This window comes from Panthera onca, chromosome C1 (genome assembly GCF_046562875.1).
Source record: "Panthera onca isolate mPanOnc1 chromosome C1, mPanOnc1 haplotype 2, whole genome shotgun sequence".
NCBI classification, from domain to species: Eukaryota; Metazoa; Chordata; class Mammalia; order Carnivora; family Felidae; genus Panthera; species Panthera onca.
In genome coordinates, this window is record NC_138346.1 from 104,734,846 (window position 1) to 104,748,818 (window position 13,973).

Below are 13,973 nucleotides of genomic sequence, written 5' to 3' on the forward strand. Positions count from 1 at the left end.
GCAAGAATAAATGAGGGCGACACAGGAGGGGGTGAAAGCGAGAACCCGTGCAGCCACGGACTGTAGCGGTTTGATCAGATGCAAAACACGGCTGGGTTTAAAACTTCTGGTTCTGAAACCAGATACTTTTTTCCCTTAGAAAGACAATGTATCTTAAAACAGCACAAGTAAGGCCAGAGATCAGACAGTTCTAAAGAGGATCTGCTTTAAATGCTGAGCACATCAACTAGAATATGCTAGAGGCAGTGTCACTGCCGGTTGAAATGCATCTTTAGAAGGCAATCTGACCACAAGCTGATTCTACCAGGGAGTGTTTTGCTATAACCACAAACTGAAGGATCTCTAACTGCTTTATATTATTATTATTATTATTATTATTATTATTATTATTATATATTTTTAGGAACTACATTATACTGAGGCAAAAACATTCCACCAGCGCTTTATGTCCTCAGAGTCCATCGGCATTAACGTTTGGGAAAGTTCCCTTAACAAGGACTTAATGACTCATTTTAAAAGACGAAACAAATGTAAAATTGTATGGAACAACTAGTGTGGTCATCGAATAAGTGTGAGATTTTCAAACCACTCACACTGTTACCTACTATTATAATGATGTGTTTAGGCTATGCCATCAGAGCCTGTAAAGCAATAGAAGCCACAGAATGAAAAAAGGAAACGCTGAAGAAAAGAAAAAAAAAAAAAAAACATGGAGAAAAAAGGGAAAAAGAAGCAGCCCAATGACATCAAAACTTCCTTGACATTGAAGAGCACAGAAGAAATACTTGATGCTAGTGTTTTCTGTAAGGCCAATCTTCACTTCTGTACAGGGATCCAAGTTTCAAAAGAAAGAGATAATAATACAAGTTTACACGTTATTTACACAGGGTGTACACAATATTTACACAATTCACACAGTGCCGGGGATGCCGGAGGACGCTGATTTGGAGGTGATCTTCTGTGAGGAAAATGGCGGATGAGTAAGTCAGAGAGACTCCGCACGCGCCGTGACTCTTACCAAAGCATCAGCGACAGCAGCTTCAAGGTCTGTACTCGTGCTCAAAACCCGCATGGCATTCACAGAGCCAGGTATTCTTCCTGCCTGGCCAAGCCCAAACCGGTCTATTCAAAAAACAAAACCAAAGATATGTCACTTTAATTCACATTTCCTCAGTTGTTTGCAGGGGCTCCTGCCTCTTCCCACCTACTGGACAGAGGCACTGGAAAGTCTTTACCCACACGTAACTACACTTCCCTTGCAGTCCTAACTAGACCTGACTTGTTCACCAGCGGCAGAGGTCAAGTTGTTCGCGCTGAATGCTACCGTGCCACAAAGCGTCCTGACAACTGAAATGGCTCTTTAATGATGTTTTGTTTTGTTAAAGTGTTGAGACTTGGGAGAGAGGGGAGCTTATTCTAGAAGTGAGCTGGGCGGTGGCATTGAGTCTTTTGATCTATTTAGCATTCCCTCTGGAGGCAAGTGGCCCTGATGTTCGGGTCAAACTAATTAGGGAGCTTCGTGGTTTGACAAGTGAGTTCTAATGCAATGTGTAATAAGAAGTTAAAATTTGAAACTAATGTGTTCAATTGATCTCTGCAAATTTTCATCAGTGCCACTACTGTTTAACTGTTCTTATAAACTGAGCTCAATTAATTTTGGGTACTTGTTCATGATGCCTGTGTCACCAAAGGTTATTTAAAATTCATTTTATTCAAAGTCTTCAATGATCATCAGAAAAAGCTAGTATCTCCACTGCACACCATTAATCACTCAGATAACATTAATATAAAATTTTCCTGAGTCTCTCAAAGGATTTGAATTTCAAATGATAGTCTTTATACACGTAAACAAAATGGATACGATCCAAGGAATTTAAAACAAATTCCAGCAGTTTAATTATTTTAAGTTCAATTATGTTAAGGATCATGGACAAAGAAGGCAAACTTTTTACAAGTCCCATTATGTCAGGTGAGCAGCCTTCCTTGAGAGGTCCTGAGCTTGGAGCTACATACAACAGGAGAAAAGTTCATATAAAAATCATACTTCCTAAGTGTCTCACACCTATTTACTGGCAAACGTTTCTTATTTAAAACACTAATGTGTAAAAAAAAAAAATCTTTGAAGAAAAATGTTAGATAAAAAAATGCTTTCTTTTTATGAACAAATAAGACACTGTTTGGACTATATACAAACATATATATATATATATATATATATATATATATTCTCATAATGAAGCATTTAGGGGAAAAGGAAAGCTAAATCTGTTTTACATGAGTTGATCTTTCTTGTAAAGTGATATATTTAAAACTCTGGATATGTAACAAGAGTTCTTTAGGAAACAAGAAGTTTCAAAGTGAGGTGTTCCTTAGCTCATTAAACATGTCAGTTTCAAAATTTTCACCTTCCAGCGCCACAGAAAGGGGAAAAAATTTAAACACCGCTAACCAAAATGTTATACACTCATGAATTTTTATAAAGAAACAAAAATTGTATGTTATACTATCCCCTTTTTTAATGTACTTGTTGGTCAGACTGCATGTCTTAAGTCATTATGTAAAAGATGATTAAATGTGCCATATAAGAGACCACAAAACAATAATATCTAGATGTCTCCCTATATATATGTGTGTGTGTGTGTGTGTATGTGTATATATATTATCAGTTGAAATATAAAACTCGTGTAAATTTGAAATTTGCTGTGCATATAGTTTTATACATCATCTTTGTTCTTTTTTCCATTAAAAAAGGGTAGATAGTAAGGGATTTATGAGTAACAAAATGAAAGTAATTCAGTTATAAGCCATTTAAAAATTACCCAGCATAAACTTAAATAAAACGGACTCTAAAACAATTAAAAAACAAAAAGTATATCACATGCCAGCAATTCCTGCTCCAGGGATAATACTGATATTTTGCTTTTAGACACAAAATTAAAGCCGTAAGAACAATGCAATTACTTTGTGCTTCCCAGATGCATCCAGCTCCGCCATACACAGTGACTGCACATCACTGGATAGATGTCACAGATCATTTGAATTTCAAATCTGAGGGGGAAATGCTTGTCTGGATTTGAGCAAGGTTACAAGCCTTTTGTTCTCACCAGACCACAATCTCTTCTACGCTCTCACTGCTCTTGTGTTATCATGAAGCTCCGTTCCCCGAGACGGATGCGTGTGCCTGTGCCCTCATCTTCTGGAGGGTGTACCCAACAGAGTGTAAGTAATAAAATGCACAGCCCACTTCACTTTGAGGAAGAACAGAGAAAGTAACTCCGTGAACGGATGACAGTTGTCACCATCAACAGTCTGTGACTTAATACATACTGCCGTACTCAGGTGAGGAACTCTGACTCAGGTCAGTAGGGATTGTTAGCGTATAAAAAGCCAGCACACTTATATATTTCTATATGCTTACTTTTTGCCCCAGATGGCTAACCAGGGGATTTTTGGTATCGTTAAAGCGGGCTGGGATGAAACATTTGGGGACCACAGGCTGCAAAGGCTACCTTCGGCCTGACCTGATTATCTGAATCGTGACCTTGTTTTTCCGTAAGTTTTAGGACAGTATTTATACCTGTGAAATTATGTATTCTGTGATTTGGGACGTCTGGTAACTAGATAGTTCCTCCAGATCACCAGAACCTGACACTAATAATTAACATCAGTAATCACCACTTTTTGGGAGCAAAGACTTTGGAAATGCAAGACTGTTGGATGACACCCATACCCTATTTCCCCAAAGGGACTTTTCATGATACCTATTTTGGGTGCTTGTTCTCCTGAGGGAGGGACTAAAAAGAGGGGGAAGAAGCCCTTCCCCGTGTTTCTGTTTTGTTTTCACATAAACATGAGCACTGGAGAGATGATGTTGTCAAACAGGCGATAAAGCATCTACGGCCTATTAACAGAACCATAAACATTCAACAACGGAAAAAAACCAAAGCACACTGGGGAAAACAAACATGAAGTGCATACATGCCAAGTGCTAGGCGACACTGACGGAAACAAATGCTAGAATGAGCGTGAGACAGGACGTATGAAGAAGCCGAATCATGCAGTTAGCACTTGTTCACCTGACTGCCCAACAGACTCAGCAGTGGAGAGGGCACTAGTGGACCTGGAATGACGTCGAGAGGCTGCAGGTAAAAGGAACGGCAACACCCACAGGATTAACACACGAGTACCCGACACAGAAAATGCCACAGTCTGAAGGAAACGCAGGGACTGCTCCCAACAAGGCCATGTTTTCTCATGAACGGAAATGGCGCTGGAGATGAATGGATAGCAAGTGCCGATCCCCAAGCTCCGCGGCAGCCTGCTGGCTCTCACACAGCTGTTACACACACAGGCACAACGAAGGCACTGTCTGCGGTGCCTAAGCTCAGACTCCACGTTTATGTTCGCACCGCGAAGCCTCAGTCAGCCGTTATGGAAGTATGCAACATGAAGGACGTCAGGAGTCACAGAGCATGGTCTATACCCGGTGGAGCATCAGGAGAATGGATTATTTACTCAGCTCACAAGATGCCTCATCGGTACATGATGCATATGCGACCATGCACCAAACACAAAAGCATAAAGGTTCATAACGTTATTTGAACAGAAATAGAAGGAAGTCACAAGAGAGGGGGCTCAACAAATGAAATCCTGTGTTCCCCCAATTTTTGCTGTTTTTCTGCACGAAAATCCTAACGATTAACGAACTTGTCGTTTCACTGTTGGGAATTTAGTCGGAACGGGTTTAAGGAGCTCTCTTGGCGAGGCATTGGCAGTACTCTGGCTAACAGCGCACCAGCTCCGCACGACAGCCGGGGGCGAGTCCTGCTTTGGTCACAACCAGCGGGATGACCTTGGGCGAAGCTCTACATCTCTGTGTCTCAGCTTCCGCATCTGGAAATGTGCTAAAAAGGGTACGTACCTCTTGGGAGTAGAGACGGGTGCGAGAGATCTTATATAAGGCACTTAAGGCAGTGCCAGGCACTGAGTAAAATGGTGGTAGCGGTAGCAGGGGGGGCCGGTACGCTGCTGGGGCTGGCGGTGACAGCGATGGTTACGAGTAAACCGACTTACATGTCTACGTTAAATATCACTTGATTAGCAGATATTCATGAGCGAATTAATTCAGCAATCGGAGGAATTACATGCTCAACTCCGTCTTCACATAGAATAACTCTCAGAAATAACCATGAAACTGACTTGGTTCGAATCACCAATTTCTGGAGCAAAGTGCCATGCAGTAGATGGTTCCTTACCTCAGGGAAAAAACCCCAAGAGATAACACGCTTACACTCCTTACTCTGAAAGGAACCCGGTGGTTGCATCATGGGAAATTCCCAGGTTTGACAAACAAAGTACTACCCAGCAGTGCTACCACTTCTCACCTATGCCACCAGAGTGCAGTATCTGGTGCACGTGAACACTTCTGTCTCGTCGTAAAATACCAAAACCTCAAACTCTTGGACAGAATTAAAAAAAAAAAATTTTTTTTTAAAGTAATCTCCACACCCAACACAGGGATCAAACTCACGACCCCGAGATTGTGTCACATGCTCTACCGACTCAGCCAGCCAGGTGCCCCCATAATTTCATTTTTTTAAGCTCATGTCACTTGATGAAAATGCACGTATCTTCATAAGTGGCACGAGTGGTATCAAATAGCAAAGGCTACCTCGTGGATAAGGACAAATTTCTACCAGCTCACAAAAAGAGAATTTCTAATTCCTCAGGATGCACAAAAATAAATTGGCAATCTCTAAAACAGATATAAAATAACCACTTTCCGTAAACAAACAAACTGGCAAAATACTTTTTAAGACTGAAGCATACCATTTACTGTGCAACGTATCAGTGCCATATCCTGGTAGTTTAAACTGGAAATACCTTTTAAGCAACACCTGAAGGTTGCTTAGAAAGTCGTCCTTTGGTTCTGTTTCCACAGGCTATTCTACAGTAAATCTGTCATGGAATGAATCTTTTGTTCTCAAGTGAACACCCAACAATGGAATCCGAGGTGGACCCTCTTACAATCAGAGCCTGATTTACAGCTGAGCCCTTACTTTCATTTTGATATTGTCACTGTAACCATATAAACATCCTTATTAAAATGGTCCAAGATAACTTTGTAACAAAAAAAAGCAAACTTAAAACCAGTATATAATCACCAAAGTGTAATTATTTTCACCCCCCCCTCCCCCAACCAACCTTTTTTTAAACAAAACCTGGCTATATAAACTGACCCAAAGGGGCACTAACACAAAAATCTCACTAATTTACAGAGAGGGTGGGAAACAATTATTAATGTGAATGAGAAGAAGGAAACTTCATATTGTCTAAAGGGCACAGTGAGCTCCCCTGGACACCACCTTCAGGGACTGAGCTATGAATGCCCATGGCTTAACTCCAAACCTGGAAATCGTAATTGAGAAACATTACCGGACACTTTCTCTGTGCTTAAGCCTGGAGAGAAAGTATTTAATACACTTCCGAGGAACAAATGAAAGACGCTAAATTATCAGAACTTTCAAATGAGGCAAGGGAGCAGCCAAGCTTTGAAGTCAGACTGGATTCAAAACCTAGCTCCACCATTTAGCTGTGTGACCTGGAGACAGCTGGCTTACTCTCCCTCAGTCTCTGTTCTGTCATTCATAAAAAAGGGATAATGGTAACACCCGTCCCAGAGCGTGAACAGGTACCTGCTCAGATGGGGGGCCGTGCACACGAGGACCGCTCTTGTTCTTGCTGGGTAGAAGTTTTACAGACAGATTTACCCCAAGGAGGAAAAGAGGGCATGCCTACAAACTCAGCTGACAAGATGTTAACTCTGCCCTGACCAACAGAAGGCACGTGCTGATGCTAGCTTGTTAGGAAGGGGAAACGCCTCATCCACATCTTCTGTCCTGGTAGGAGCGACTGCACATTTCACCATTCTGGGTTGTCACCAAGACCCTTACGCAGATCAATTTCACCAAAGAAAGTGAAAACCAGACTGGATCACTCAAGTACTCAGGGTTCAATTAGGAACTCAAGAATTCAGCACACCTTGCCTGGTCCACTGACCACATCCTGGATTACAAAGGCTGCTTCCGTGGACAGTAACAAAAATACCAGTGCATATAGGAAAGAAAAACACGGAACTGCCTCTAAGAGACCGAATAACCAATAAGCAGATTGAATTGTTCACTTATATAACAGGTTGTTTAGAAGGCCAAATAGTCAGCAAGGACGCAGAGATATACAGCCTTAACTTAAAAGGTAAAATCACCAGTTCATTCAGAAAAAAAATCACCACTGCTGCCCCTGATTTGTTGAGAATTCTGTTCTGCTGCTTCAGATTGCTGTGGAGTAGCTGGTGTGTTCAAGGTGAGTCGCTCCACTTGGGATCTCATGCTAATCAGGTAGACTATCTCACAAAGGCGTCTTCTCACTAAGTCAAGTGACCCATGTGGCCTGGCTTTAAGTTCATAAAGGACAACGGGTCATAAGGACGTATTATTGCTACTGATGGGATAAAAGGATATTAGAAAGAAGTGTATGACATCAGGAGAAGAATGAGGCAAATATTAAGACTGTGTGCTTTTGATCTATCATCCAGCTTCTGGAGTGACATTTTTTATATTTGAAAGACCTAATGTCTAATGCTACATAATTAGAGTCAAAATAACAGACTGCTGCAGTCCACAGTTCCATATAACAACGTCAGGCCTAGGCCTAATCTTATCATTTCCACCTGTCATGCTTATCAGGAGGAAAATATACAGCTTTACAGCAATTAATGTGGCGAAGAACTGAAACACAGTTACTGGAGAATACAAAATGTTTTTTTTGCGAACGTATGTGCTCTTTCTAGAGGTCTTGGGGGATTAATAATTTGCACTAGGTAAAAATATATGTCCATTTTAGACTACTGAGCCTGAAAAGAAAAGGCAAACACAGTATTTCATAAAGGAAATATATTTCTCTTTTGTCTGTTTTTCTCGAATCCTAAAAACTGAAAATACAAATTCTGGCTGTAAGAGAGACGGGAGCGTTGTGGATAAGCAGCCCCGAACCGGCACGTGGCTCATGACCCGAGATAAGGTACGGACACCACCTTATGGTGACCAACTGTTGTAAATTCCTGCCCTGGGATGGCATCAGGTCACAGACATTGCATAGCCTATTGAGCCCAGGAAGAATGAAAATCTCTGATTAACAATAAACGTTGTAAAGTCGTACACTGTGCTGTACACATAAGCAGTTTATCAAAAAGCTACTGTGGGCTTGCTTTAAAGAAAGCATTGAAATGACTCGCTTAGCCAAGGCACGGCTAGTACCTTCTGCCACAAGGCTTTTTAGATTAATATTATCAGCCCTAAACTGAGCACATTTCATTTCCTAGACATTCTCATGATTTTAATTTTTTTCCATCTCTGAACTGAATCACGTGTGTCCTGACCTTTGGTGAAATTAAACACAAACTGTCAAAATTCAATGACAGAGGATAAATTTTGGATTAACTCTACTTTTAAGAAGCGATTGGCTTTGGCTGAGCGTCCCCTTAGGTTAGAAGTGACCACAAGACGGGCTTGCCTGTCTGCCAACCTGGATGCTGGCAGGTGGTCACAAATGGCAACAGTACAGAGTGAAGTGGAGTTTTTTTCCTCCCATATATAAAAACTGGAAACTGCCAAAATTCAAGCATGCAGAGGGGGGCAACAGAGGGTAACTAGGGAGGAGGAAAGAAAGAAGAAAGGACCACAAGGACAGGAGAGGAAGGACAGCAGGTCATTCCGCCTCACAGTGTGTGGGACAAGCATTGGGAGCAGGGCAAGGAACTCTGCTCTGAGAGCCAGCGCCTACGTGTACTCACCGAGTGGAGGAAAGCCCCGAGCGGGGCTCGTATCGCGGCTGCTCTCACAGCTGGTATTGCGGCTGCACCCCTGACTCATGCTGGGTCGAGGGATACGGCTGCTCCGTGCTAGTGTGCAGCATGAGGGGTTTCAGAGAAGGTGAAGAAGTTTAATGAAGACAGAAAAACTCACAAAACGTCAGTTACATTCCGTTAACGTAATCATGACATTGCCCGCGCCGGGGGTTCGTCGTGAGGACTCTCCCCGCTGAGGCCTCACTGACTCGCGTGCTGACAACAGGAGAGGGTCTGTGTAAAAACTCGATTATGCTCAATGCCTCGGAAAGCTGTGGGGTCTTTTATGGAGGTGAAATAACACCTAAATGTAAGAAATGAAAAGAAAGCTTTCCAAAGAACAATCAGGAAATACAAGGTCAAAAGCCTTTCAGAAAATGATCATTTTTTACAGCTTTAGCCAACTTCTCATCAAGATGATAAAAGACCAAAGCCATTTTCATATACGCTCTGTTGTTAGAAAGATAATTTACTTTGGGTTAAAAAGCAGAATAAAGGCTCTGGTCACTGAAATACATGAACTTACCTAATTAAAAGGAAGGGGGCTCATCTTTCTCAGCCTGGGCTTCTTTACAAAGAGAAGTCCTAAGGACTGACACAGCTGGAGAACCTGCCCACTCCAAATAAGTATCTAGATGCTTCTAACATATTTAATTATCTAAACCAGCATAAACAAAGGGTTAGGACTGCTATCCCTTTATTTACTGGTCCCAACATTTAATCCCTGCTTTTTCTATGGGAACCCAAACAGGTTTGCCTGTGGTCCCCTACTCAAGCACTCTTATCTGGCACGCCTTACACACAAGTCGACAGCATGTGAACTACAATCCCAATATTCGTGCCAAAAGATCCCCCCACTGACCTAAGAACAGCCAATTACTGTATGATTATCCACGGATAATTTTATTATACTCCTTCGTTATACTGCAAAAAAACCATCTGTGGATAATGGATTAACAATGACTGTATTGTCATGTTATAAAATGCTGAGAAGACAGAGTCACATGAGTAACTGAAGGTCTAACATAACTGGGCGGTAAAGCTCAGAGAAGACCATGATGTTTTTGGGTTTTGATTTAACTGGAGGAACAAAGACACAACTGGCAAAATACTCAGAAATGATCCTGCACATACTGAATGTGGGACAATAAATATGTCCACCTTGAGTGGATCTACAATCCTGGGCTGGGCAGAAACGTCTTCCCGAAAACTTTGGAAAAAAGAAACTTGATTCACTGATGTAAAAGCAGCCATGTTTATTATACGGTAATGAGTATAGCCTATGATTTCAGAGCCAAGGGGGATTTACTACATGAGCAAACTGGAACAAGAACGTCTTACAAACCAGAATCCTTAAATTCCTTGACAAAGGAGAACACGGAAGTGAGAAACCAAACCAGCTCCCCACTGTGGTCTCTGTTCAGTGCTAGAGTTGAATCAGACCCTACAGTTCTGTGACAGACGTCCCAATGCTTGGTCTGCACTGGCAAGCAAGGAAAAACCCAAGCGCAGGAATGCAATCTGAGCAAATCCATCAAGACGGGCCTCATGTGGGACTCGCCAGTGCTTCCTACATTCTCCTTCATTTTGCCACAGTGACGTGGAGGCACTCAAAGTGGCGGTGACTATTTGATCAACAGATTCTTCCTGATAATTCTAAACCAGCTCCTGTGATGAAGGCAAAGGCACATGGCCTGAATGTTAAAAGCCTCAAAAAACGAGGGAGCACCCACTGATACCAACACATGGGAAGTCGCCTAGAACCTATGAAGAAATGTTGCTTATCCCTAAGAGGATCAATACCACATCCAATTTGTGAAATGACCTCCCTGGTCCAGCCACTTTGCCTCTCCTGCCTCAGCTGCCCCCCTAGGAATGTTGGAAGAAAGAACCCAATCAATTAAATGAGAAGGGTACTGTGACATAAGGTACCTACATGAGCACCTCCGAGTTCCTTGCTGAAAGGCATAACGAAAATCTTATCTTATCCCACCACCCACTCTAAAACAAATAATCAAAAACAATAAAAACAGTCCTGATGGTGTTTCACACATGCACACACTTAAGTTGAGCATTTTCTTATGGTTCTTGACTGATTACTTGTTACTCTGCTTCCACTCCCTTCCTTCAATTAATGCACATGCTAGAACAATGGGAAATCCCTGCTCTCTCCCAGGCTGAGCCTGCTTTGGGAAGGCAAAAAAGAGCATGAAAAGGGATAAGCAGACATGCTCAGAAACAACAATCTGCATAATTCTTAACAAGGTTTACCCTCTTACTATTTCAGCCAGAGAAAGTTTAGTCACCCATTCGTGCTGACTGGCTTCTTCAACATAGGCTAGTAGTAACATATATAGACAGAATTCTGTTTACAATTTTCTAAACATCTGCCCACAGTTGCCCCATGCGTCATTAAGGGGTATCAGTGATGACAGCAATAGTTCAAATGTTGGGTAATTTAAAACACGAGAGGAATAACGCCTACTTCTAATACCATTTCCAAAGACCACTCTACACGGAGGATTTTAAGAAGTATATCCATAAATGATTTTTATAAAGCCAATTAACTAGGTGGTCAAAGCTAAAAAACAACATACCAAATTAACCTCATTAGGGAGTGCCAAAACTGTTCTCTGGGAGAATACGTGATGTGAAGGCGTAACAGAAGAGGGAGAGACGATGAAGAGACGCTTGCTGTGTGACTTTCTGGAAGCAGTATTCTTAGGTGATTCTGTGGTGCTGTGCTTACAGGAAAGGCCGGGAAGCCTTGAAAACCCATTTGATGGGCTTTCATTTCTTAAGAGACACTATACTTCTGTAGAGTTTTAAGGGAATCCTGACTTCTGCCCTTTAAGGCAGAGATGAGTCCTACCAGAACTCCCATCAAAAGCAAAAGTCCAAGAGGAATAATGAGAACTACCCTGAAGTACGTCTATAGTCTGTTATTTTCATGTTTTGGTCTTGCACACAGGAGTCTAATTTAACAGGGGACACTGACGCCTGTAAATTTTTGTTTTCAAAATATTTTTAACCAGAAAATCTGAAAACATTTTAAATGTATATCCACAGGATGTAAGCTACCAATAATCAAAAGTTTTTATTGCCTTCTCAAGACATGAGTGGAAGGAAACTAAGCTTCCAAAATATAATTGCTATAGATATTACCTATTTGTACGACTTTATTATTAAAAAATTTTTTTTAACATTTATTTATTTTTGAGACAATGTGAGAGACAGAGTACAAGGAGCGGAGGGGCAGACAGAGGGAGACACAGAATCTGAAGCAGGCTCCAGGCTCTGAGCTGTCAGCACAGAGCCCAACATGGGGCTCAAGCTCACGAACTGTGAGATCATGACCTGAGCCGAAGTCAGACACTTAACCGACTGAGCCACTCAGGCACTCCATTGTACAACTTTATTATCCATCAAAAACGGAGTAAAACTCCAAAATGAAACAATTTATAATCTATTCTATTTGGCTGAACAGTTTGTGAAGGAATAAATTGCCAAGAAAAAAGAGAGCAGCAGGGTTTTATTCTGTTTCTTGTTTATATAACAGGAATTACATCCTGTTTTGCTTAAGAAACCTTACATGCTGAAGAAGAAGAAATTTGATGTCATTTTTACCACAGATGAAGCATAGCTGAACCAAACATAATTTGTAGATAATTTGTAGAATTAATTCTCAGTGCAAATTCCAAGCCTAGTTTAGCAATGATTAAAACTATTAGTTGGTTTGGGCACAAAAGGAAATACTCTTAAAAGATGCTTACCCTTTTTCTCTAAGTATTTCCATTTAAAGTTGCTATACAATGAACCAAATGTTTATAGACACATAGGCATACGCCCACTACTGACTAAATGATCACAACAGTGGACAATCTACTGCTAAAGATACTAATATATGCGACACCCTATAAAATGGAATCTCTCAGCAGTACTATAGGAAGAAGTGGAAAGATTTACTCATTTATCTACTTTTGTATCTATGTATGTTCTCACCATGAACAGAAATTTAAATAAAATACCTTTTTAAGTCAGAATGACATATATGACCTCTAAGCTTTACACATAACTATTCCCCCTTAATGGGCATCAAGGTGAGAACTTTCTTCAAAATATTGTTTCAAAAAAGAACTCTTCAGAAGAAAATAGGTTCCTATTCAGTTTTTACTAATGGATGATGTTTCACAGTACCTCTTGTAAATGCTTATTAAGTGTTGTCTTTTCAACTATCCCTAACACAAAACTCATAGTTAAAACCATGAAATACCAGGTCCTAGAGTTATGTCAGACAACCTAGGGTGGTTTCTTTCCCAATTTCAGGAAGAAGGTAAAAATGGCACCTTTAATAATAGGAAAAGTAAAATCCCGAAAAAGAAAATAATTTTTAAAAGAATGAAACTACTCTGGATTGCCAAGAGACATTCTATACATTTAATTAACTACTGAAAAAGGACAGCCAAAACCTCACCACCAGATATGAAATCAAATGCATTTTCCAAACAAAACTAGATCCAAACATACATGTTACAGCCTCAAATCTGAAATTTAGACATTCCAGTCATGATATTTTCTCTGGTTGTTATCCATATAACTTCTAATCACTGGATCCAAATAATTTGTCAGCTCAGGGACCATGCTATGTAACACCCAACAGAAAGCTGAGATCATGTACAATTAACAAAACCACTGTTTGAATACGTTTCAAATTTGCTTTGGAAATGTTAGTCAAACCAACTCCTACCCATTCCACTTCTTAAATATGTGCCCCTGCCTTCTTGTAGCTCAGGCGGCCTGTAAGGACTTTCATGAGCTGGACCCTCCCAGCCCACCTGCCCTCCTCTTGCACTCACCCTGACCAACTCCCTTTGCTGTAGCCAAATGAACGACCTGTGCCTCTCACAGCCCATTATGCTCCCTCCCATCTCACTGTTCCGGCACACACTCCTGTCTGCCCTAGAACACCCTTCTCATCATCTCTGTCCCCCGCCTAATCTTACCTTACTCACCATCAAAATGACCTATTCTAGGAAGCCTCTCCTAGCAGGCAATCTGGGAGAAGTGG

General features: G+C 41.2%; 1 protein-coding gene across 34 annotated transcripts in view; it reads right to left on the reverse strand.

The window, feature by feature from the left end:
• CLASP1 (cytoplasmic linker associated protein 1) overlaps positions 1-13,973 on the reverse strand; it is a 274,262-nt gene that overhangs the window by 70,294 nt on the left and 189,995 nt on the right. For 20 of the 34 annotated variants that reach the window (XM_078451384.2, XM_078451387.2, XM_078451399.2 and 17 more), the window contains 2 exons: positions 8,852-8,959; positions 1,019-1,122 (listed from right to left, as the gene is read on the reverse strand). In XM_078451384.2, coding sequence (XP_078307510.1) covers positions 1,019-1,122; positions 8,852-8,959 — 212 coding nt within the window. The remainder of the gene's footprint in view (positions 1-1,018; positions 1,123-8,851; positions 8,960-13,973) is intronic. The other 14 variants (XM_060625391.3, XM_060625380.3, XM_060625390.3 and 11 more) reach the window with 1 other exon arrangement.